This window comes from Drosophila busckii, chromosome 3L, assembly GCF_011750605.1.
Source record: "Drosophila busckii strain San Diego stock center, stock number 13000-0081.31 chromosome 3L, ASM1175060v1, whole genome shotgun sequence".
Taxonomy (NCBI): Eukaryota; Metazoa; Arthropoda; class Insecta; order Diptera; family Drosophilidae; genus Drosophila; species Drosophila busckii.
The window spans coordinates 16,204,926-16,229,139 of record NC_046606.1 but is presented as its reverse complement, the minus strand read 5'-3'; the positions used below and the strand labels follow the sequence as shown (position 1 = coordinate 16,229,139).

The window sequence follows — 24,214 nt, the reverse complement described above, 5'->3', positions numbered from 1 at the left end:
GTTGTTTACATTAATAATAGAAATAGCCGCGGACATTTAAAAATGCATCAGCTCAAGTGTTGAGAGAAATCTTCAGCAACAACAACAAAAAAACCGCAAAGTAATTGTTTTGAAATGAAATACGCACTTGGCTGTGAAATCAACAACAGCAACAGCAATTGCTGAAATTTTAAATTAAAAGCATTGTTTATAGCGTCGAGCATGTGAATTTGTTGCATATTAAATGACCAGCGCCCTTCTCAGCGCTTCTCAGCAGCCTCGAGTGGAATTTTCCACGCACCAAAGCAAGAATATTGACCGTTCACATAACCCTAGGCGTACAAGCTTAGATGACCTCTCTTTGCGCTTCTCACAGCAGCTTGGCTTTCAGCACAGTTGACAATTTGATTGAAATTATTCTTATTATAGAATGGACTTGAACAAAAGTTGATTGAACTTTGCATGCGCCTAATGTGAATTTCAAATCAAGCCAAATCATCCTCTGACCCGCGGGGCAAACTAGTTATAAAAAGCCATAGCCGCGGCCATTTGTCGATTATGTCATGGCCAAGTCAAGTCAACCCAAGTTGGCCGGCAGCGAGTATGTTAATGACCACGAAGAATAATTTCCCAAAGTCAGGGCCAAGAAGCGAATGTGCAAATACTCAATATTCATAATTCTTTTGTCTCGGCAAGTTCTTTCAACTCCTCAAGTCGACTGGCCGGCCCGCGGGCCAGTACTCAACTCAGCCGGGTTCAAACACCTTTCGAAACTTGTCTAATAAGCCAAGAGTCTCTTTATTGATTGCTTACAGCTGTAGCGTAGCCATAGCTAAAGCTGAAGCAGCGTGTGGCATCCACACACACAAATTGCGCAAATGCTCAGCTCAGCAGCAGCAGCAGCAGCAACTTCAACTCCAGCAACAGCAACAGTCTGAGCAACACTTTTATATATATCTAACTCTTGAGCATTATTTGCACAATGCTCAATTGCTTTGCTTGCCATTTTGTCGTTTACAGTTTTGTAGTTTGCAGTTTGATTAGTTGGAAAATTTACCATCATTTAATTAAATTACTTATGATGCAGTTGTGCTTACGTACAACAGCAGCAGCAACAACAACAACAACAACAATAACAACAACAACAGCAACAGTAACAACGAACGGAAATGGCGAGCAATTTGCATGCAGCAGCAACAGTTGCTGCTATTTTTCATTTTTTTGCTGCTTTTTCTTGCCTTGGCTTAGGCAATGCTGGAAGTGAAAGGCGAACACTTTTCAATACGTGCAACAAGCGTGGGGTGGGGGGTGGTTGGGGGCAGCGTAGAGTAAACTCATTGTGATTCTAAGTTGATTTCTAAATAAATTTGCAGACGACTCTGACTGACTGTTCAACATTTTTACCGTTGAGCTAATTTCGAATGGCATTAGAGCTAAGTATCGCTCTTGCTTGTTGGATTGATGGATTGATGGACAAAGCTCCAGTGCACATTTTAATAATTTTGTTATTATCAGGCCTCCGCATTGGTTGCACGTATGTAGCTCAACCCAATTTAGTGGTATCATCATGTTGACTGCTCCCACGATCCCCAACACATACTGGCGCATTGAAATAGAACTAAAACTCGCATCGCACTGGCGCCGCACAAAAAACGCTAACGAACCAAGTGTAGGTCCCTAATGGCAGGCACATGTGCTACGTGGCAGCAAACGAACTGCAATCGCCATAGCCACACACACACAAACACTCACACACACACACATACAAGTTCAAAACTCCAACTGAAACTCAAACTCAAACTCAAACTGAAGCCAAACCAAATAGAAAAACAGCCATGCGACATATATGCATATACATATATATATACAGTTATATATATATAGCTATATGGCATATAATTTTTTGTGTGTTAGTAAGTTAGCTGAATGTCCGAACAAGAAATCGACGCAGTCACGTAAAATTATTTTAATAATCACATAACTTTCGGCATTTACACGCCATGCGATCCAATGGGAGCAAGAACAAAATATAACAATAAACGAAAGCAAGCAACACAAAATAAAAAAACATAAGTAAACAAAATGTCAATAAATTTTCCTATATGTTTTTTTGGCGCTGCCTCCGAACCCGAAAACCAAACACACAACTTTGTTGGGAGCACAACAAGTAAAAGTCGAAGCGGGCTGGAGCTGGGGCAGTGGAACTGGAGCTCTTAAGTGGGATTTGCGGCGCACTTTAGTGTCAACTTTAACAATAAGTTGGGCGCAGAGAAATGAATGAGGCATTCGCGTTGGCACAAAACTTTTGGCGTCAACTGTGGCTTTGCTAATGAAATAAAAACCCACGGCCATTGTAGCTCAGAACTTGAGCCAAGTGCGCACAGCAGGTGGCCGAAAGTTAAAGCGCCTTATAGACCAAATACTTCGCCATCCGTCAGATACATTTCAACCAACCAGACACCCAGACGGACAAATGAAAGTCCACCTTTCGCTTCTAATTCTGCGCCCCATCCCCAAGCCCAAGCCCAACTCCAACTTCCAGTCTCTCTACTCCATTTTCAGCTGCGCTTTGTAGGCAGTGCAGTCATTCGAAATAAATTACTTTGTGCACCTGATGAAAACTAAACCGGCAACAACAACAACAACAACAACAACAGCCAAACGGGAAGCTCTGTTAAAAACTCTGCCTAGCAATTTTTTCAGCTATAGCCACATTTATTGTCATTATTATTTTGATAAAAAACAAAACAAAAATGCAGAAATTTTATATATATTTTTTTTATATTTAACTTGGCCGCTATCTGCCGCTAGATTTATGCTAACAAAGGCAAGCAGCAAAAAATTTGTGCTTTTAATTTCTTTTCTGTTTCTGTTTTTGTTTTGTTTTCTTTTGTCGGGGCAACTCGGACAGTTGCATTAAAAAAGTTGCCCAAAAGAAAAACAGTTTGCATTGCAATTTTGACTTGGTTTATTTTTGTTGCTTTTGTTAGCTTTGTTTTGTTATCAAGGCAACAACGTTGGCAAATATAAAATAGAAAACAGAATAAGCAGCGCAAATGCTGCTTAAAACTGACCAGACGAGAAGCCAGGGTCGCACACTCATAAAAGCGATTGAGAGTGCGGGGGGGATTCGGGGTGACAAAAGGCTGTGTCCGGTCTCTGCCGTAAACGGACTTAGCGCTTTGGCCGGGAGGGTCGGCAGAACTCTTTATAAATGGGTCGCTGCAGAAAAGCTGCTCAGGAAGCTTAGCCCGAGGGATCTGCATCTACTCACAATAATAAATAATAATAATCGAGTATTAATATTAAAATATTATAATCGTCAAATCGAAAGAATCGAAATTTAAACGTATTTCATAAAATGTAAGCAAGTTTTTAATGATGAGGAGCAGATATATTCGATATTTAATACATTGTATTCTTGTTATAAATAAATACATAAATTTATTTTGTTAATTATGAAATATTTCTGAAGATTTAATATTATTCAACATACAATTATTGTTTGGCAGTCTATTTATTATATAATAAATATAAATTGAATATCGATTCATATGGATAGTTCAATTTTAAAATGGAAAATTGAAAGCAATTCTCTATTATTTAAATATAGTTTACAAAAAAACACTAAGTATAAATTTTATATTGCTATTAACATCAAAGTTATTGTTACTTTTGTAGACTGAAATTATTCAATTAATCAACATCAAAGCCAATTCTAAAGTTGCTGACAAGTTCCATAGTGCGGCAACCTGCTGTACCCGCTTTTCTATATTGTTTGTTAATTCCTTGTATAATTTTTACAGTTGCTTGCTTTGCTGCATTTCTTCTGTTGCTTTGGCCCACAGTCTGCTGCTGTGTTGTTTTGGCTTTTCAGAACTTAATTAAATGTTGTCACAGCGCACACTTTGTAGTTTTCGCTGGCCCCGGCCAAAAGGCAACAGCAATACCAACAGCAGCAACAGCAGTTGAGAATCGCGTAGAGCGGCAGGCAGGGAGTGGTGGAGTGGGGTGCGCCCCATCTGTTACTGTGTGTGACAGCCTTTCGAAGTGTAAATGAAATAATAGCTGCTAAAAACCAATTTGGCGTAAATTACAAAAGCTTAGCGCGGATATTTCTACATAAATATCGAGTGTTTAGCTGACAGGTGGACGACCTTTGACTAACAATGTTTCAATAAACTCTATTTTACAGTTCTGTGGAGCTGATTGCCCTACTGGCCATCTCTTGCACCTTCTTTCTGTTCATGCACACAAACAAGCTGAACAGTCGCCTCAAAGAAATGGAGGTGAAGCTGCAGCCGTCCGAGTTCTCGGCCCTTGGACTAACTGGCAATCACATCAGCGGACACGATGCGGGCAGTAAGTACTCCAATACACACTCACATAAATAAGATCGAAATCTGCAGAGCGAACGCATGTTGCAGCTGTCAGAGGCAAGGCCATTTGGTGGGCCTCAGAACTGTGCCAAAGTTTTCACTCGATTGCATGCGCTGCATGCGTAAATACAAATTCTGAACAGCAGATACAAATGTATCCAGCAGATAAGCCCTGCGGCAGAGGAAGCTAATGTCTGCGGTTACGCCCAATTGATTTTTAATGACCGCGCTGACTTCCACAGCCCTCACACCAAACAGAATTCCACTTCCAATTGCACTTTTGTTAGCTGCTGGCCATAAATTAGTTGTATGTTTTAAGCGAAATTAGGAAGGCATAAAATATTGCATAGTTCATGGCGCAGTACAGTGCCACACATACACAGCTACGCACACCCTTCAGTACGGCTAGCAAATTTTGATTTCACCAACGCTAAGTATTGTAGAATTATAAACTAACTAGTATAACGACATTTGTTAAAACATTCGAGTTTCACTTTTATATTAAGCAGAAGCAAAGAGGCAGGTTGGTGAAATTACAAATGACTAGTAATGCAAACTGTAACCAATTCATTGTAACCACCAATCAGTACGGATAATAGCAATTGGTGAACTTGATGGTGATCTCAACAATGAAATTCACCAACGTAGAATTATACATAGATTAAATAGTCTGACGTTCCTGTTTTCTACTAAGAAGCAAGCTGAAGGATGTTGGTGAATTTACTGGTGATTGGTAATATAAATGCTAACCAATTCATTACCAACCAATATGAGTAATATATCAGTCAGTACGGCTGTTATAAATTGGTGAATTTGTTGGGGATTTACTTAATGAAGACCAACTCACCAACGCATGTTTTTGCATAATTATAAATCGCTTAAGTATACAGTTAAACATTCCAGTTTCAGGCTTTTAACTTTTTATTAAAAAGCAAAGCATTCATTTAAAAATTTAACATTAAATTACAACAGGAAATTGTAGCTGCTTAGGTAAACTGGTGATTGGTAACCGGTGAAGTAGGTGAACACCTGTAAAGCGTACTATAGGGTACACAGTCTAATAAACTGCAAAATTAAAATCAACATAATAAATAGAATAGAGGGGGTGTTTGTTTAACCAAAAAAAAAAAAAAAAATGGAGAGCTGACTATAATTATAATACAGCTGGAACTGAATGCGTGCATTAATAAATTATTTTATACTGTTTACAGTCATGCCCATAAAGCAGCTGTCCCAATTGCCGTGCTTAGTGTTTGTAATATGTTAAACCCTATTGACGTGCATGTTGAAAAATAATAATAATTCTGATTATTATTACGCCTAGATAAAAATGCATAAATAATGTAGAGCGTTCGGTATATTTATTAATTCAATTAGCAAATATAAATAAGCCAACTAAAGTGCATATTTTAAGCTGCGGAAATTGTGAATTATGCAATGTTAGAGAAATTATACGCACAAAGAATGTTTTTGCATAATAGCATAACACATATATTTAATATCAATTATGAGAAATTTGCTATTCATAAATTTTAGATATTAAAGCAATTACCTTTTTAACTATTGAACAGTTTCAATTAAAGGCAATTAAATTTCAATTTCGTTGCTTGCTCACACCTCTGTGTGTGTGTGTGACCCTTTTGCTTGGAAAACTGCTGCACTTTTCCACTTGAGAACTGCCACAAATTGTGAGTGCGCCTAAGCCCACACTTAGGCACTAAGGCCAACTAACTAATAACTCTATCATTATTCGAGCTGCAATTGTACCGAAAGTCCAAAATGCAACTTTCGGCATGGAGACCCTAATTTCCATGCCGGAAGCTTTATGGTACGCCTAAGCCTGCAATCCACTTGCAAATTAGACGAAGTTTGCTTGCTTGCAACGTCAGCTGTCACTGACGAAATACGAGTATGCCGAAACCCCAGATCCAAACGGGCAGCCGGGAGAGGGGGGCCTGAGATCGCGACACGGCTGTTTCACGCCTAACTGCGGTGATTGCCAGCAACCATAAGCGAAGCGTACACTGCTGCACAGTGGTGTTGAGCCAATTAAAACTGCATGAGTCTAACGTTTGTTGTGCTTATCAGGCCGTCAATGGATTCATATGCCTTAGAAACAGTTTAATTTATCTTTGATAAATAAGAATAATAATTAAAGTCTTAATTTAGCAATTGATTCTGTACGCTAATGTGGAAATTTTAAACTCGTTTTAAAATATCTTCTACTAACATTATGAATAAAAGAATTAGTTTTAGAAACATCCAACTTACAAGTGTCCATTATATTAATACAATTATTGTTATTGCATACTTTATAATTTAATATATTTTTATAATAAATATGGTATATAATTTAATAATTAATTTAATTTAAATCGAAACATTATTATTATTTTTAAATCTTGGTCTTTTATTCCTTTATTTATTTTTAATAAATGTGTGAGCCTTAAATCTCTTTGTCTATGAAGTTGTTCCATAGTCACATTTTCATAAATAATGCATATTAAGAAATGTGCATAATTTTAGCCAGCTGAGCACACTGTGCAGCAATCATGATGAAGACTGCAACTGCAACGGCGACTGCCACTGCGACTGCGACTCGTCTGCAGATGTGCTCCAATACGATAGTCAAGCACTTGACTGCACTTGTGGGCTGCCGTTGCCGCAGTCGTCGTCGCAGTCGCGTCGCTGCCATTAGCGCAGCTGAGGATTTCCCCATTGTTGTTATTGTTAGTGTGTGTGTGTGTGTGTGTGTGTTGGGGCCTTGCGCTACGCTATTGTTGCTATTGTTGTTAGTGTTGCATTAGCTGTTTTTGGTAATGCGACTGCGCACGCGTCGATGGCATTAACACTTGCAGCTGCGGATCGGATCGGATCGGGGCACAGACGACAGTTACAAATTGTCTGGTTAGGCCCCAAGACGCCGCAGCGCTACCAAATGGCTAATGGGCCGCCAAATGAAAAAAGAAGAAGACTCTGCCTTGAAGTTGATGGGTTTGGGTTTTGGTTAGAGTTTGAGTTTGTGTGTGTGGCAAACTGAAAATGGCTTTTTGCTCATTCATAAATATCTCATTTAATTGACTCACACACGCCGCGTCGTTGCCTCAAGTGCGATTTGAAGTGTAAAACGCTTGCGATTAGCCGCACTACTCACTCACGTAAATCAAGTTGACGACACTTGAGGCAGATGTTGCCGTTGCTGTTGCTGTTGCTGTGGCGCGTTCGCTTTACACGCTCTCGTGCTTAGCATTGAACTTGACTTGGACTAATTAACAACGAAAACACACGCAGTTTGTTAATAAGAGTGCGGAGTTTTGTTGTTGTACTCTAATGAGCACGTTGTGGGCTACATAACTGCGCTTTTGAGCAATACTTAGTCCAGGAAGAGTTGAATGACTTGTCCAACATTTTGCAATCAGCCATGAAAACTTTTACAGCCAAGTTGAACTGTTATTTGTACTTGTGGCTAATAACATGCATCTTAATACTTAAATTGGTCAAAAGTAATAAAAAAAAATCTATTGCATTTGTTCACAGGCGTAGCCAACATGTCATTTGGGGGGCCATTAGTTTATAATTGCTTTGAATTATAAATCAAAATCAAAATTAATTTTAAAAAATATTATAACCAAACATAAACCGTTTTAAAAACTTTGCAATTACTTCTTATCGAATCTCAACCACGATTGTCGTTGACTAATTTTCTAGCCCGGATTGACATAGGATTAGCTTATTCTCTCCCGTTGTGGTTCTCATCCATGTTTAATAAAAGGTTAATAAAAAGTTAAATATTCGTCTGCGTCCATAACTTTAATTCAGGAAATTCAATTCACTTGATTCCATTCCATTTCTCCTACAAAGTCTACCAAACGTATTAAAATATACATTTATTGAAAACTCAGAGTAAGTTTTTATCTGATTTTCCACTTAAGCATTTAAGCATATGCTATGATTTTCCCATTTTATCATTTTGGAATCTTAGACAAGGTTAATTTCCCCCCTACCCGACTACACACATGTCTTTTCCCCTGGCAACCAGTTTGTTACAAAATAACAGTCAACACCATTCACTTGGAAAATTTTGGACATAGTCAATGAACTAGCGAATTGTTTATAATAATTACAGTACTTTATATTGTACTCAATCACGACTTTAGCTTGTAGCCCCGCCTCTTATGGGTGCCATGCATTTATCATTAGCTAGAACTTTGTGTTCTTTGGGGCCAGCAGCACATGCAATGCGGTTCACCTTCGCTGACAGCTTGCATGGCCGGCCAATAACCGGAGCTAAGAGCTGAAGGCTGACAATTGACAATTGACAATGCGCAGCATTAGAATAGCAAAAAGTAAAACTGGATTAACACCAATAAAATACGTAACAAGGGGCGGATGGTCGGACGGACGTAAGCGACTCGCTTGTAACCCAATTTCAAGACCGCAGCAAACTGTTGCAAGCAGGCTTAAAGCAAAAGACTGTGGTGGTGCTGCTGGTGACTGTGTGTGGTGTGGTGTGTGTGGTTCAGGCCCAGGCCGCAAAATGTATTTCAATTTTGGTTTCGGCGAGTGCAAACCAGTTACCAGCTGTCGACTTTCATTCAGATTTTCACTGCAATTGACCAATGACCAAATGCATGCCAAATGCGAGCATAAACCCAATCTGGTTCGCACTCGCTCAGGCACTCGCCAGCAACTTCCTTGTACATCGGGCTGGCTCTTGCTGCTGCACAATTATGAAATGCTTGGCCGCAAGACAAATGTGGCGCGTACAAGAAAAAATGTTCCGCCTCTCGAAAATGTCGAATTGCCGCAGTTGAGCGTTTAGCCTACGCCTCAGTCGATTATATAGCCAGAGCAGGCTGTAAATGCATAAACTGCACGCAGCTTAATTGCCCTAAACTATCCACGGAAGATCTTATTGCAATTTGAATTTTGCTATATGCAGATCCTTTGCTCATCCTCGCTATGCCAAGTGCATGGGGAAAGTGAAAGGAGGCTGCATGAGCTTGCATATTTATTACAATCTTCAGTTTGACTCTTCAATGAAGTGGAGTGTCTTCGAATGCGAATTGCATAAACATTATGCGAAAAGTAAAAGTATTGCCAGGGGAGTAGCTCAAGCCGCCCTCTCAGCCGCCCTCTCAGCCGCCAGCTCATTGAGCCGCTCTCTTTTGAAGAGTGTAACCACCAATGGCAGCTAATTAATTTTTGGTTTTGCTAAAACTAATTATATACATTGAATATAAGCAAAGGTTTCTAACATAGCAAAAGTTGAATATATATAAAGGAGAAGTCTCAATACTAAAATAAGTAATGTCTTACACTAGTTGAAAAGTCAGTCAATTGTTACAATGTCAATGTTGAAAAGAGAGTTAACTTAATTATCAATAAGTGTAAGTGAGGCATAAGTTTAATTAGAAACTACCAATTATATTAGTTAAAATGTTCTATTCTAATCCATTCAGCAATAAGCTATCATTGCTTGTAATTCAAATTGGTTCTAGTTCCTAATGCAATTAATACTTATATAGCTAATTACTTAATTTTATTTCAGAACATGATGATATCAACACACTGCATGGCACTTATCAATATCTGAAGAGTACAGGGCAGGTAAGCGTCTGAATTAGTTGCTTACATTTTGCATTTACATTAAATTACATCAATGCATACATGAGGTTTATGCATCGTTTACATCAGCTTATATACATTATACATCGTCAAAAGCTATGTGGCTGGACTTTGCATATTCCATGCCTGGGTGTTTGATATTTATTTATGCGTCGGCTCTCTCTCCCTCGCTCCTACTCTCTGTCTTGCTGCTGTTCATCAAAAGGTTTGCTCGCTCATTTGATTTAGTTCTTGTTGACTGTCAGCGTGAGAGCATTTAACCAACCGAGGGATAACCACATACAAACACACACATACACACACTCAAACAATGCTCGATTAGCTTAGAACGCGCGCTCTTTTGCTGTCTGCTGCTCTAAACTTTGTTAGCCACTGTCTCTCCCGTCTCTCTTTTGGTCTACTCTACTCTACACTAACACCCTACTACACTTCCACTCTTGTCTTGGAATTTTGTCAGCGCAGTTGCGACATTTGCATTCAATTAAAAAATACATTTGGTTAGTTAGCCGCCAGATGCGCGACAGATTGCGACATAGAAACGATAGAAATTCGATATAAAATCACGTACAATAAATAAGCGCGTAAAAGGTAAGTCCACTAGGAGGATTATAATTTAGTTGCGCGTCAGTTGCGTCAGCATTAAACTTGTTGCTAAACTGGGTCCAGGCCTATAGCCTGCTACCTGTTGCTGCTGCTGCCCCCAACTGACAAAGTGCCTGTTGCTTCACAGAAAAAAAAAACGAAAACCGCTTAACGTCCGCATCTACATATACTACATTGTATAGAGCCTAGAGTCTCGCCAATGACTTAGCTTGTCTCTTCCACTACACCTGGCACACCACTTTTGCAATCTCGGCAGCTACCGCACCTGACTAGCGCGCAGCTGAACAACACGCCACGCGCCCAGCTGGACACGCTATTCTTCAATCGCGTGCCCAAGGCGGGCAGTGAGAAGCTGATGGAACTGCTCAATCTACTCGCCAAGCGCAACAACTTCCAGGCGCGCCGTGATCCCAAACTCATTTACGAGACCATACTCATGGATCGTGGCTTTGCGAGCCGCTGGCTCCAAGCCGAATTGCTCAACTGCAGCGGCGCCAATTCGTACTCGAAGCATGTGGCCTTTGTGAACTTTGCGCAGCATGGACAGCCATGGCCCATCTATATCAATTTGGTGCGCGATCCCGTCGAGCGGCTGATCAGCTGGTTCTACTACACACGTGCGCCCTGGTATCTGGCCAAGCGAGTCAAGACATTTGGCCAAAGCTTTCGCCTGCCGACAGAGCAATGGCTGCGCAAGGATTTCAATCACTGCATCTTGGAGCACGACCCGGAGTGCGTCTACACGCAGCAGCAGCGCGATCATCTGGACGATCATAGGCGGCAAACGTTGTTTTTCTGCGGACAGCAGCACGCACTCTGCATGTGAGTAGAACACGAGACCTTAGCGCTCTCACCCTCAACCCTCAGGCCCTTCAATTCGCAGCGTGCCATGCAGCTGGCCAAGCGTCATGTGGAGCAGCACTACGCTGTGGTGGGCACCTGGGAGGACACCAACACCACTCTAAGCGTACTAGAGGCCTATATACCGCGCTACTTTGCCGGCGCGTTGAGCTCATATCTGCAGTCGTCCATGGAGCAGCTGAATCGGAATGCCCTGAGGCCCAGCATTAGCGCGGAGGCGATCGCACTGCTGCGTCGCAATCTGACGCACGAGATTGAGTTCTATCGATTTGTGCGCCAGCGTCTCAATAAACAGTTTATAGCGCTGCAATTGGAACGCTCAACTAGCCCACATGATTTCCAAGAATAAAAGCTACTCTAACTTCTTCTACTTCGCCTGATCTTTTGATAAGCTTCCGTAGCTAGCAATCCCATACTCTCCCTCTCTAATACTAAGCCTACTCCAACAAGCAGCAGCATGGCCATGAGCATGCTCATCACCACGCCAGGCACAGCGAGCAGCAGTCGCACCACAATCATTTGCACAAAACAGCGCATGACAGGCAGCTAATGGCGCCTAGACGTCCAGCTGATGTATACGCAAATGATGATGATGAAGAGGAGGACGAATTCGAAGAAGATGATGATGATGATGATAACTTCAATACGGCTGCCGATTTGCTTAACAATACCAAGAACGCCGAGGTGGACTTTGTCTTCTTCAATCGCGTGCCCAAAGTGGGCAGTCAGTCGCTCATGGAGTTGATGCGACGTCTGGGCAAGATCAATGGCTTCACGCATGCGCGCAATCCGGGCAAGGCCAAGGAGACCATACTGATGGGCAAGGAAGTGCAAAAGGAGCTGATGGCAGATCTGCTCACGCGTCCCAAGCCCCACATCTATAGTCAGCATGTAGCCTACATTAACTTTACGCGCTTCCATTTACCGCGACCCATCTACATAAATCTGGTGCGTGATCCCATCGAGCGTATCATCAGCTGGCACTACTATGTGCGCGCGCGTTGGTACTACAACGATATGAAAGCCAAGCTCGGCGACCAGGCCGCACCCATGCCCTCGGATGAGTTTCTCGATCTCGACTTGGATACGTGCGTTAAGAACAAAGATCCGCATTGCGTCTTTGAGCAAATGCAAGTCAAGAACCCCGTGGGGGATCATCGTCGGCAAACTTTATTCTTTTGCGGCATGAACAAGAAGATTTGCATGTAAGTAGTCTGCTAGCCAGTGTAAGTGTTTTGGCCTACAGAAGTGTTTTCCGTTAGGCCCTTCAACTCGCCGGTGGCCATGCAGAAAGCCAAGCGCACTGTAGAGGCGGATTATGCCGTCGTAGGCACCTGGGAGGATACGAACATAACGCTCACCGTGCTGGAGCATTATATACCAAAGTATTTTCGCAATGCCAAGATAGCCTATTACCGTAAGATCTAAATAGCCAAAACATTGCTGGCCATTTTAATATCGCGCTTATTTTACAGTCGGGGAGGAGCGACTCTCGCGTGTGAATCGCAACAACGTCACTCGCATTGTTAGCGACGAGACGCGTCAATTGCTGCGCAAGAATCTCACCAATGAAATTGAGTTCTATGAGTTCTGCAAACAGCGTTTGTATCTGCAATATTCAGCGCTCAGTCAGGGTCCACGCTTCGGGGATGACGACTATCTGCTAATGCCGGAAGAACGCGGCGGCGATCGCAAACTAGACGAAGAGTATTAAATGAAAGAATCAAATTCTTCTAGTAAATATTAAATGTACAAAGCTTACTTCCGTACTTGTCAAATATTGATCAGTTCGCTTTGCCTTTGCTTTCCGTCTTGAATACAATTCTTGAACGGAAGAACGCGGCAGCAAGAAGAGTATTAAATTAAATTTGCTTAATTCTTATAGTAAATATTAAATTTATAAAGCCTACTCCCATGGTATTTTTTAATTGATGGAGAAAGGATAAAGTTATTTCATAACTCGTTTCGTTTCGCCTTTCCTTTCTGTGTGGTACTCCCTACGTTTCGAATACTATTCCTGAACGAATTTTAATTTCAACTAACAAATTCGCGTGTTGTTCGCGCTTTCTGCCCGTTTATTGATCAGACCCTACTACGGTCTTTCATTTAAGCTGTCTAGTCTCCAAGCCTCACAGCTGAACAACACCCCAAAAGCTGAGCGAGATTTCATACTCTTCAATCGCCTAGAAAAAGTGGGCAGTCAATCACTGACAAGGCTCTTAGGCCAGCTGGGAGCGCTGAACAACTTTGATACGTATCGCAACGAGATTCCTCCATCAAAGAACGCCTTAGAAAGCTTCGAGGACGAACGCACTTTTGCCGAAGACCTCATGGAGTTGCCAGAGCCCGGCGCCTATGTAGAGCATACCAATTGGATGAACTTCACTGCGCATGAGCTGCCCAAGCCTATTTATATCAATCTGGTGCGACATCCAATACAGAAGGTGATAAGCGCCTATTATTATCTGCGTCATCCCGTAATCTATGCGAATTCGTTGCTCCGCAATCCAAACAAACGCACACAGAACAAAGAGTTCTTCGATAGAAGCTTCAACGACTGCGTCAGGCAGCGCATTAAGCCCGATTGTGTCTTCGATCCGCATGTTCTTTTTAATGGCGACTGGCGACGTTTCACTTTGCATCTATGCGGCAATCAGGAGGTTTGCTAGTAGGTAAAGCTAACGCTGTGTTTATTCAACTTGCGCTAAAGCATGCAAAACTCTGCAGCAACTTCAACTCGGAGATGGCCACGCAGATAGCCAAGGCACATGTGGAACGGGAGTACGCCGTAGTCGGCAGCTGGGAGGATACGAATATAACCTTGGCCGTGCTCGAGGCCTATATACCACGATTCTTTGCCAAAGCTACTGAGACTTATTACTGTAGGTAGAGTGCTCTAAGTGGCTCTGAGCTTCAGTCTTATATTTTCTTTCATTGTGCAGCGAGCAAGGAGAAATTTACGGTGAATACAACGCCGCACGACTCGCATCTGGATGAGGATGTGGAGGCTTATTTGAAGCAACAGTTTGCCTACGAAATTGAATTGTATCATTTTTGCAAGCAGCGTCTTTACAAACAGTATATAGCCATCAGTAAAACTGAGCTAAGTGAACAATTCGGTGATATCAAAATAGAGAGAAATGGTGATGTGCCAGTTTAGGATAAATATAAAATACAAGAGTACTATGTTAGCTTAGGTCTTTTATTCTTTTCGCTACTAATCCCAGCAGTCGGTTAATGGTTCAGCTTGTCCTCATTGCACTCCATTGGACTGTCTAAGAGTAGAGAGTAAGATACCTTGTTCCTTGTTCGCAGATCTTGCAACTGAGCGCCGATGAGCTGAACAATACTAAAAAAGCTGAAATCGATATATTATTTTACAATCGCGTACCCAAAACGGGCAGCATACAACTCATTGACCTAATGCGTTCGCTGGGCAAAGTGCACGACTACGAAGTGGAGAAGGATCCACAGCAGGGCGGCATTATGACGCTTCTTGAGCCGGCCGATGAGAGCGACTGGATTGATAATATTGTCAATCTAGAGGATGGCACTGTCTTTGCCAGTCATGTCAACTACTTGAATTTCACAAAGCACGCGCAGCCACGCCCCATTTACATAAATATGGTGCGCGATCCTGTCGAGCGCGTCATCAGCTGGTACTACTTCATACGTGCGCCGTGGGTTTTTGTGCCCGGACGTCGTAACAGCAATCGCCCCATGCCCAATCCTCTATGGGTTAACACCGAGTTCGATCAGTGCGTGCTGAGCGGCGAAAAGGCCTGCACTTATATCGAGGGTTCACCGCTGGAGCGAGTGGGGGATCATCGGCGTCAAACTTTGTTCTTCTGCGGGCACAATGAGCATAAATGCACGTGAGTGTCTTAGGCTGCTTAGCATTTGTTAGTATTAGTAACTAGCGCCAGCTATAACATCGTCTTAGGCCTTTCAACTCGCGTCTGCCACTGCAGCTGGCCAAAGACAATGTGGAGCGGGAATATGCTGTGGTCGGCACCTGGGAGCATACGAATGAAACCCTAGCTGTGCTGGAGGCCTATATACCGCGCTACTTTGCGGATGCCTCCAAGATGTATTACTGTAAGTTCTGAAGTGTTCCCAAGTGTTGCTTTACTTTCACTCTAATATCCGCACAGCTGGCCTGCATGCTGCGAGGTCGAACGATAATCCCATGAAGCCTCACATAAGTGAGGAGATTAAGAACATGCTGCGCCGCAACTTTACGCGCGAGATCGAATTCTATCAGTTCTGTCGTCAGCGTCTGCATAAGCAATATCTGGCATTGAAAATGAACGATCTGATGCGCATGGATAAGAGTCTAGAGAGGCTAAAGACAAGCAATGAATTGGTGATCAAGAATTAGTTAGCTTAGTTTATAGCAAAGTAAATAAATTATTAAAGCAAACGTTAGCTGACTTTTCAGTCTTATTCTAATTTCTTCTGCGCACTAACTCGACTAACAAACGCTGAATCGCAATCCAATTGTAATTTCTATCAAAATATGAATTTCAAAGCTGGCCCGTTTGAGCGCTAAGCACTTGAACAACACTAGAAATGCGGAAATCGATGTGTTGTTCTTTAACCGTGCCGCCAAAGTAGGCAGTGAGGCGCTGCTGGAGCTCTTCAATTCCCTGGAAACCTACAACGAAAACCTGATATTGGAACGCAGTGGCCTGCATGAGCCCACAATAAGGCAAATGGGTAAGCCACAACGACGTGAGGCTGCCGAGTTTGTGGCTGGCTTGGAGGAGGGCAGTGTCTATATACGCCACATAAACTGGCTGGACTTTGATGAGTTTGATCTGCCGCATCCCATTTATATCAATATGGTGAGAGATCCCGTGGAGCGTGTCATTAGCTGGTTCTACTACGCACGCAGCTCCTATAAGAATGCCATAGAGTTTCGCAAGGCGCCCAACAAGAAAATGAAGCCTGTCTCCTGGTACAAAAAGAACTTTAACGAATGTGTGCGCAGTGGCGATCCCGAGTGCCAATATGTCCCGCATACGGTGAAGGATGAGTTTCCCAACTTTAAGCGGCAGTCGTTGTTCTACTGTGGACATCATGACGATTGCATGTAAGTCAAGTCAAGTCAAGTCAGCAGGCATTGGAAACGCTAATGAGTTGCCTTACAGTCCCTTCAACTCGCCCACGGCTATACAAATGGCCAAAGAGCATGTGGAGCGTGATTATGCCGTCGTTGGCAGCTGGGAGGATACGAACATCACATTGACGGTCTTCGAACGTTACATACCGCGTTTCTTCAATGGCGCCAAGCTCATGTATGAAAGTAGGTTACCCGACTTCATGCACTAGGAAAACAAATTTCGAAAGTCCAGTAAAATAGCCTTTAAATTAAGCATATGACTGAATGAAATTATAAATAGTTTCGGCTGGGTTTTCTTTTCTCAAAGCTGAGCCCATTTAAAGGTTATTTTCAGTATTTTCTTTAATTTGTTTTCCACATAGAGTTGTATTTTTCTTAACACCTTTGCCTTTTAACCTAGTGCATAATAACAAGATTACGAACCGGAATAAAAACAAGCGAAAGCCTTTTATTGAGCCCGAGGTGAAGGAGATGATTAGACGTAACTTCACCAACGAATACGAGTTCTATTATTTTTGCAAACAGCGTCTATATAAGCAATATCTGGCGCTCAATTTGAAGCAGCTGGAGCAGCATGGTCTCTTGAATTAGCCTAAGAGCGAGGTCATTTTATATTTGTAGCTAGCAATAAACAAAAACAATACTCGCCAAACATTTTGTGTCTAATATTTTGTGTGTGCCACGCTCATGTTGAACTAGTCTAAACGATTTCCACACAAGCAGCTGAAGGGCCTGACAACTGCGCAGCTCAACAATACGCCCAAGGCTGAAATGGATCGTCTGTTCTTTCCGCGCTGCGCCAAAGTCGGCAGCGAGTCCCTGGTGGAGTTCATGGAGCAACTGCAGGATATGAACGACTTTGATGTGGATCATACGGGTCTTAAGGTGCCTTCACGACGTCAGCTTGGTCCCGCTAAACGTGCCCAAAAGGCAGAGTACATTTATAACTTGGAGCCTGGCACGGCTTACATCGAGCACACTTCCTGGATAGACTTTGGCGAGCTGAACCTGCCCAAGCCCATCTACATTAATCTCGTGCGTGATCCCGTCGAGCGCGTCATCAGCTGGTACTACTATGTGCGTAACTCTTATCTCAATGCCATCTACTATCGTAAGAATCCGTTTGCCACCATTAAGCCCACCGCCTGGTTCAAGAAAAGCTTCAACGACTGCGTGCGCAACGGCGACCCCGAATGCCAATACGTGCCCCTAACCGTCTACGATCATGTGGGTAACTATAAGCGACAGTCTCTGTTCTTCTGCGGACATAATCGCGATTGCCTGTGAGTAGTCCGCTTGCCCGGCAACTTGTTGTCTGTAGCTCTGAATGTGCTCTCGCCCCTGTAGACCCTTTGACTCGCCACTGGCCATACAAATAGCCAAGCAGCGCGTGGAACAAGAGTTCGCTGTGGTGGGCACCTGGGAGGAAACGAACATAACTCTCGCCGTACTGGAGGCCTACATACCGCGCTACTTTGCTCGCGCTACGACAATCTATCCGAGTAAGCGCTTGTCTCAGTGCCTGGGCGCTCTAGTCCTCAAGCTCTTGTCTCTTGCAGTGTATCAGGAGAAGCTTAAGAATCGCAATCGCAACAATCGCAAGCCTCAGGTGGATGCGGATGTTAGAGAAATGGTGCGCCGCAATTTCACCCACGAATATGACTTTTACTACTTTTGCAAGCAGCGTCTCTATAAGCAGTACCTGGCGCTCAAGCGCACTGAGTGGGAGCGTCTTGATCTGCACTGATCCCAAACATAATTCAATTTGCACTGATTAGTATTTTTAAGCTGCATTCCAAAGTTAACACCAAAGCCAAAAGCGTGCCCAAACTATTTACTTTCGAATCGATACACAATCATTAGGATTTTTAAATGTTTATTTTATTATTTTGTGTGCCACTTATTTTGCAGAATAAAAGCAGGTTATATATAATAAATTGCTTTTTGGTTGATTGATGTGCAAAAGGATTTAAATTGAGCCAGCAAAGATTTAGGGCATTACAACTTCATACAAATACCAGCCTTCAGTCCATTTGTTTATGTTATTTGTGACTCATCTGCGCTTCAACAGCAACTTTTGTGTGTTATTTGACTCCAAGCTTAGCTACCAAACGCTTCAACCCCAAAACGCTTCCTAGCTGGGCGGCATGACCACGCTGCATTTGAACAATACGCGTCGAGCTCAAATCCAAGTCGCCTTCTTCAATCGTCCCACACGCGTGGGCACGGAGCAGTTGATACCCTTGCTGCGTCTACTGTCGGCATACAATGACGTGAACCTGGTGCTCAATGGACCTGTGACTAGCGTAAGTCGCGTGCGAACAACTAAGGAGCAGCAGCTGGAGGCGCGCTGGGTGAGCAAACTGGACCAGGACACGCTCTATATTGCGCATGGCAACTGGCTGAACTTTACAGAATTTAAGCGACACAAGCCCATCTATATATCGCTGGTGCGTGATCCCGTGGAGCGCATTATACATCAATATTATCAACAACGCACGCTGGGAAAGCTCTCCATTAGACGCCGCATCTATGCGGGACACTCTCAGCAAAGCAACGCTTGGTATAAGCAGAGCTTTAATCAATGTGTGCGCAGTGGCAGCGCCGAGTGTCAATATATTCAATACAGCATGGAGGATGCCGTCGAGGACTTTAAGCGGCAGTCGCTCTTCTTCTGCGGCAATCAACAGGATTGCCTGTAAGTAAAGGTAAAGTCGAGTTACTTATTGGACTGTATAAAGCTATTTCGCAGTCCCTTCAATACGCCGCAGGCGGTGCAACTGGCCAAACGTAATGTAGAAAAGGAATACGCCGTGGTGGGCACTTGGGAGCAACCAAATATTACGCTAACCGTGATGGAAAAGTATGTGCCGCGCTACTTTAACCACGCACGTTATTTATACAACCGTAGGTTATCAGCTTAGCACATTTTTGTGGGTTCATCAACATTCCGAATTCCTTTGCAGTGCACAAGACAGCGAAGCAGCGAACATTTCGCCGCTATCCCGTGGATGCCGATGTTCTGGCTATGGTCAGACGTAACTTTACGCATGAATATGATTTTTATTTTTTCTGCAAGCAAAGGCTTTATCAGCAATATATGGCCTTACAGCTGGAGAATAATCTCCACTGATATGCAATCAAATGTAAATTTGTAATAATAAAAATGAATAAATCTATTTAATTATGTTGCGTGCTCGAGTTTAATTTGACAAAGTTGTATGCAAAATAAATATCAAACACACAGGCACTGCAGGTAAATTACCCACAAATTGTTTGAACATTTGAATAAATTTTCTTTTGTTTCTTAAACATTACTAACTTTTTGCTTTATATGCTTTGAATACAGATGGCGTCACTGAATGCGCGAGATCTGAATAATACGCGCAAGGCTCAAATGGAGCTGGTCTTCTTCAATCGCGTGCCCAAAGTGGGCAGCCAGACATTCATGGAGCTGCTGCGACGACTTTCCGAGCGCAACAATTTTCAATTTCATCGCGATGCAGTGCAAAAGGTGGAGACCATACGTCTGGCCGAGGATCAGCAACAGGAAATGGCCGAAGTCATCAGCGAGCTGCCCGAACCCTCCGTGTTTATCAAGCATGTGTGCTATACCAACTTCACCAAGTTCAATCTGCCCACGCCCATATATCTGAATGTAGTGCGCGATCCAGTGGAACGCGTGATAAGCTGGTTCTACTATGTGCGCGCTCCCTGGTACTTTGTGGAGCGAAAGGCAGCCTTTCCCGATCTGCCGCTGCCGCATTTCCGCCTGGCTCGAAGACAGCGAGGACTCTGAACCTGCCGCTGCTGGAGCGCCCCCTACAGGAGCCGACTACTAAAGCACGGCCACACAAAGCATCTCAACCTCGCCACCCCTCTCACCACCCGGGGGGCACCTCAATCTCCAGACCCTTCTCGTGATCAAGTCCCGGTATGGCGACCCTTGCCGATACATAGACGACCGACGAGCCCTGTTCTTCTGCTGCACATGACTACAGAGTCACGTAGTGCATATCTCTTAGATTTAAGAAGCTTTCCATATTGAAAATGTTTTGGTTCTTTTTTTTTCTTTGTTATGAATTCTCTCTATTCTTCCATAGACCTTTCAAATACCTGGGGTCCTTGAACCTGCCAAGTTCTATGAGGAGCCGCCGCCACGTATGCCCGTAGGTACGTGTCTGCTCGTACTCGTTTCAAATACACAGGCTCTCAGTACTCTGAAAAAATACGCTGCGCGCGCTTCTTACTGAGGGTTGTGCGAATACTTATGACAGTACCAGTCAGCTAGCCTATTAAATATTAACATCATAAACCTTCCCTCCCTCATCAAATTTACTACGATGCCAGCCGAGCGCCGAGTATTTAAGCACCCAGAACCATTCCAACTCACCAAGGAGACGACTTCAAGCCCACGGTCACGACATGTTGCAAGAATATATGTGCTCGTCGCAACTTTACCAACGACATGAGTTCTCTAATCAGCTTCATGCGCCCACGTGCTCCATGCACAAACGAAATATTTTGACCTGCACCACTTGCCGCACGGATATATCACGCCATCGCGGCGACTATGAGCTGGCAAGTAGACTGTGCACTCTGCGGCTGACTGTTATGACTATCACCTCAATTCAAAATACGCTCCTACTCAATCCGTGTACCTTGTCCTAAGTTGGGATCTAGCATTGCCTCTCACTCCCAAATCATGTACTGAGCATACAATTGGTTTCTCCTCTGTAGTATACTTTTCAACATTTGTATAAAGCCATAGTGAGCCACTATTTTTACTGTCTAACCATTATTCAATACATTACTCATGTTATAGTTACTTGTCTTACTACAAATCTGCCATTCGAACTTGTCATGCTCCTTTACGTAATTGCTTCGAACTATTATTAGTTCTTTTAACTAATTATATCTAATTGAAATTACGCCTGCTAAGATTGATAGTCTAACACGTACACACTATAAGATCATAGTGTTAGAACCTTAACAGGCGGTCTGCAATTTTTACTCTCATCAATTCACATCTCATAATAGAGACTTCAATAAATAAACAACTATTTTGTTTGTGTTAGGCACTATTGAGTAAACTATTTGTTTATTTGGAACGTATAAAAATAACAAAAAGATTCAAACGCAATTATGTCAACGAAACAAATAAAGACTTAAGTGCATTAAAAATATATTCATTTAATGTAAAGTTAAAATTTGATTGTACCCTGAACTTTACGGCAGTTATTGGTTGTTCTTATTATTGAATACGATTCACTCCAGTAGCTTGAAGCAGGCGATAACTTGGTAGGATGTCATAAGGCGCGAAATGCGCTGTTGCTTGCTATAGCAGCATCGATAAGCCAAGACAAAGAAATAGATAAGTAAATTTGCATTGTGAGAAGACTTTAATGCTTACCGCTTATCGCCGTATAATGCATAGAACTCATCTGGCTTCATATCAATGCCAGGGCCAAGTTTTTCGGTCCTCACGCACAAACACTGAGGATTTTCACCGCTGCAGGCTGGGATCTCAATCCAGCGCTCTGGCTTTAGTAGATAAGGCGTTAAAGGATCGCCAGCTATTAACTGCAACACTTTGTCGTCAACCAATTCCAGCCAGGCATCGCCAGTGCTATCAGCCCTAATGTTCGTCAAATTCGGCTGTGCGCGGCGCACAATTTTGGCCAAAAGATTATCAAAAGCCAGAGCTTTGGGCAATTGATAGGCACTCACATGCAGACGCCAGCGTGCCACATAGAGCTTATAGATGCGATGGTAGTCATCGTAGCGATACTCAATACGCTGCCCATCTGGGGAGATGCGCGCTTGCTCAAACACTTCATTGAAGTCCATTTCATCAGCGCTGAGTACATGGAGACGTTTGTTGTCGCGTCGAATATAGTCCCACTTGTCAACATCCAGGCCACAGCGATTGTTGTGCACAATATCGAAGATATAGCCATGCCCCATCATCGGATAGGTCAATAGCTCACGGTCACCAATGATAAGCGCCTTGATTAACTGCACGCCGCGTCCACTTTTGTCATCACGTAATGAAATCAGCGCTGGATTCTTTACATCGGCGAAGATTTGATCTACGCATGTTAAGCCGTTTTGCTCGTGCTAAAATTAGCATGAATTAACAAGAGCTAACTTGATTTGCATAACTACTCACATCAAAGCTTTTGCCACAAACTTGTTCCCAGTTATGAGAAAATGGACCATGTCCTATATCATGCACAAGCGCCTGCATCTCAACTGCATGTCGGACCCAAACAGGCGCAAGCCGGACCCTCCTGCCTAGGTGTGTAGTACTCGCCTTTTGACACGTTCAACCTTAGACTCCTTGTCGCTCTTGGTAGCGTAGCTTCCAATATGACGATTGTTACAATACTTTATAATAAGTGCACATTATTTATCTTTAATATTACCAATCATGCAGCCTGTCGTACAGCGCGTTTGAGTGCCCTGCCGGTTACGCGTCAGCGGTATCCAGTCAAGCCCAGTCTGACTTTACTTTCCGTCACAGCCACTTGAAACAAACGAAGTCCCTCACATCGCTCTCTGATCATAGACATCAGGACAAAATGACTATGACTCCATGACACTTCCTTCACAACATCGAAATCGTACCATATTTGATTATTAGCTCTGTCAACTCTACATTTTATATAGCTTTCTCTTTTAGTTATATTTGATCAGCAAACCTGAAATTGCTCAATTTGCTCAATTGCACGCACAATTGCAAAGAGAAGGTCCATGTAATAAAATTGTTAGACTAATCATTATTCAACAAATTTGCTTTACATTTCAATATTAAATGTTGCTTCTAATCCTATTTGGGATTTGATCTTCAAGTGAACACCACGACACATAAATGCAGACTGAAGTGCTTCTGGCGATATTTTGGATATTTGAGCTTATTCCAGTTTCTTTAAGACGCAATATAAAAAATTAATGTTGAAGAATTTTGAAAGCTTTACAATTGAACTTCCTCTTAAACTCTATCCCGAAAATCAAACAAATAACACAGTTTGTTTACTTAATCTATTGTTTAGATAATTAATCACCTTGAACTCTAATCATACCAGATTAGATAATATTGGAGCAAGCCAATAAAACTTTAAGTTAAATCTTAATCGGCCCTCGCGCGCTTTTAAATATAATGTGTGCATTGTGCCGAGATACAACTGTAATCAGCTGTGCGCGCGCAGGTTGTCATAGCAACCAAACAAAAGCTTGCGAATATCAATTGAAACGATTTCACTTACAGAAGGTTGAACTTTATCAGTTACTTCATCGCAAAATGAATGCTGTTGCTGCTGTCGTAACTGGAGCTGCTGCTGTCGCAGCAATTCTCCTGATTCCACATCGGGGGTCCATTTTGAAATGCAACCGGCCAACATTTTGAAGCTTTTTTGCTGTTGCCGAAAATAAAAAGCGGCAGAGGTAGCACACAGGTATAGAAACGTTTTGAATATGTTGTATGCTGACTGTGCATTACATTTTACACAGTCGTTATTTTGTTAAACAAAATTTTCAAAGTTTAAGGAAAAATCGTGGCGAAATAACAAACAAGTCACAACAAACTCTTAACAGAATCTGTTAATGTTAATAGTAACAGCTGATTGCTCGATATTTC

General features: G+C 42.7%; 7 protein-coding genes across 7 annotated transcripts in view; 6 read left to right on the top strand and 1 right to left on the bottom strand.

Annotated features, from left to right (window-relative positions):
- The window catches only part of LOC108600820 (heparan sulfate 2-O-sulfotransferase pipe), a 32,752-nt gene extending 13,044 nt beyond the window's left edge, over positions 1-19,708 (top strand). Inside the window, exons 2-6 of the mRNA XM_017988610.2 lie at positions 4,175-4,341; positions 9,910-9,968; positions 18,714-19,273; positions 19,328-19,482; positions 19,542-19,708. Coding sequence (XP_017844099.2) covers positions 4,175-4,341; positions 9,910-9,968; positions 18,714-19,273; positions 19,328-19,482; positions 19,542-19,708 — 1,108 coding nt within the window. The remainder of the gene's footprint in view (positions 1-4,174; positions 4,342-9,909; positions 9,969-18,713; positions 19,274-19,327; positions 19,483-19,541) is intronic.
- On the top strand, positions 10,029-13,164 carry LOC117134769 (heparan sulfate 2-O-sulfotransferase pipe-like). The gene is made up of 6 exons (XM_033293431.1): positions 10,029-10,118; positions 10,846-11,411; positions 11,457-11,731; positions 12,067-12,655; positions 12,713-12,867; positions 12,926-13,164. Exons 1-6 carry the CDS (start codon positions 10,029-10,031, stop codon positions 13,162-13,164), a joined length of 1,914 nt encoding a protein of 637 aa, XP_033149322.1.
- On the top strand, positions 13,517-14,564 carry LOC108597899 (heparan sulfate 2-O-sulfotransferase pipe-like; the record flags this gene model as incomplete). The annotated part of the gene is made up of 2 exons (XM_017984518.2): positions 13,517-14,118; positions 14,178-14,564. Coding segments are annotated over 2 exons (765 nt in total), but the record flags the coding sequence as incomplete, so codon positions are not given.
- Positions 14,874-17,166, top strand: LOC108597898. Its single transcript, XM_017984517.2, has 6 exons — positions 14,874-15,325; positions 15,394-15,548; positions 15,605-15,816; positions 15,983-16,545; positions 16,604-16,758; positions 16,976-17,166. The coding sequence occupies exons 1-6, from the start codon at positions 14,874-14,876 to the stop codon at positions 17,164-17,166; spliced, it is 1,728 nt and encodes a 575-aa protein (XP_017840006.1).
- On the top strand, positions 17,290-18,394 carry LOC108597897 (heparan sulfate 2-O-sulfotransferase pipe-like; the record flags this gene model as incomplete). Its single annotated transcript, XM_017984516.1, has 3 exons — positions 17,290-17,858; positions 17,923-18,077; positions 18,135-18,394. Coding segments are annotated over 3 exons (912 nt in total), but the record flags the coding sequence as incomplete, so codon positions are not given.
- A 216-nt stretch (positions 19,709-19,924) lies between the features above and the next one.
- Positions 19,925-20,374, top strand: LOC117134798 (heparan sulfate 2-O-sulfotransferase pipe-like). The gene has a single exon (XM_033293710.1). The coding sequence runs from the start codon at positions 19,925-19,927 to the stop codon at positions 20,372-20,374; it is 450 nt and encodes a 149-aa protein (XP_033149601.1).
- A 1,354-nt stretch (positions 20,375-21,728) lies between these two features.
- LOC108598859 lies at positions 21,729-23,978 on the bottom strand. The gene is made up of 4 exons (XM_033293709.1): positions 23,844-23,978; positions 22,748-22,891; positions 21,989-22,695; positions 21,729-21,913 (listed from the first exon to the last, which is right to left on the bottom strand). Exons 1-4 carry the CDS (start codon positions 23,976-23,978, stop codon positions 21,844-21,846), a joined length of 1,056 nt encoding a protein of 351 aa, XP_033149600.1. The 3' UTR covers positions 21,729-21,843.
- Between the last annotated feature and the right edge of the window lie 236 nt (positions 23,979-24,214).

Bases quoted from the DNA above. Each gene is read 5' to 3' on its own strand.
- LOC108597898 (XM_017984517.2), top strand. From the start codon at position 14,874: ATGCGTTCGCTGGGCAAAGTGCACGACTACGAAGTGGAGAAGGATCCA. The intron at 15,817-15,982 runs GTGATCAAGAAT...TGAATTTCAAAG, and splicing joins TAAAGACAAGCAATGAATTG to CTGGCCCGTTTGAGCGCTAA. The intron at 16,759-16,975 runs GTAGGTTACCCG...CTTTTAACCTAG, and splicing joins CGCCAAGCTCATGTATGAAA to TGCATAATAACAAGATTACG.
- LOC117134769 (XM_033293431.1), top strand. From the start codon at position 10,029: ATGAGGTTTATGCATCGTTTACATCAGCTTATATACATTATACATCGT. The intron at 10,119-10,845 runs GTTTGATATTTA...CAATCTCGGCAG, and splicing joins TGCATATTCCATGCCTGGGT to CTACCGCACCTGACTAGCGC. The intron at 11,732-12,066 runs GTCTCAATAAAC...ACGAATTCGAAG, and splicing joins CTATCGATTTGTGCGCCAGC to AAGATGATGATGATGATGAT.
- LOC108598859 (XM_033293709.1), bottom strand. From the start codon at position 23,978: ATGTTGGCCGGTTGCATTTCAAAATGGACCCCCGATGTGGAATCAGGA. The intron at 22,892-23,843 runs GTAAGTGAAATC...ACGTGTCAAAAG, and splicing joins CTGATAAAGTTCAACCTTCT to GCGAGTACTACACACCTAGG. The intron at 22,696-22,747 runs GTGAGTAGTTAT...TGCTAATTTTAG, and splicing joins TTTGTGGCAAAAGCTTTGAT to CACGAGCAAAACGGCTTAAC.
- LOC117134798 (XM_033293710.1), top strand. From the start codon at position 19,925: ATGGCGTCACTGAATGCGCGAGATCTGAATAATACGCGCAAGGCTCAA.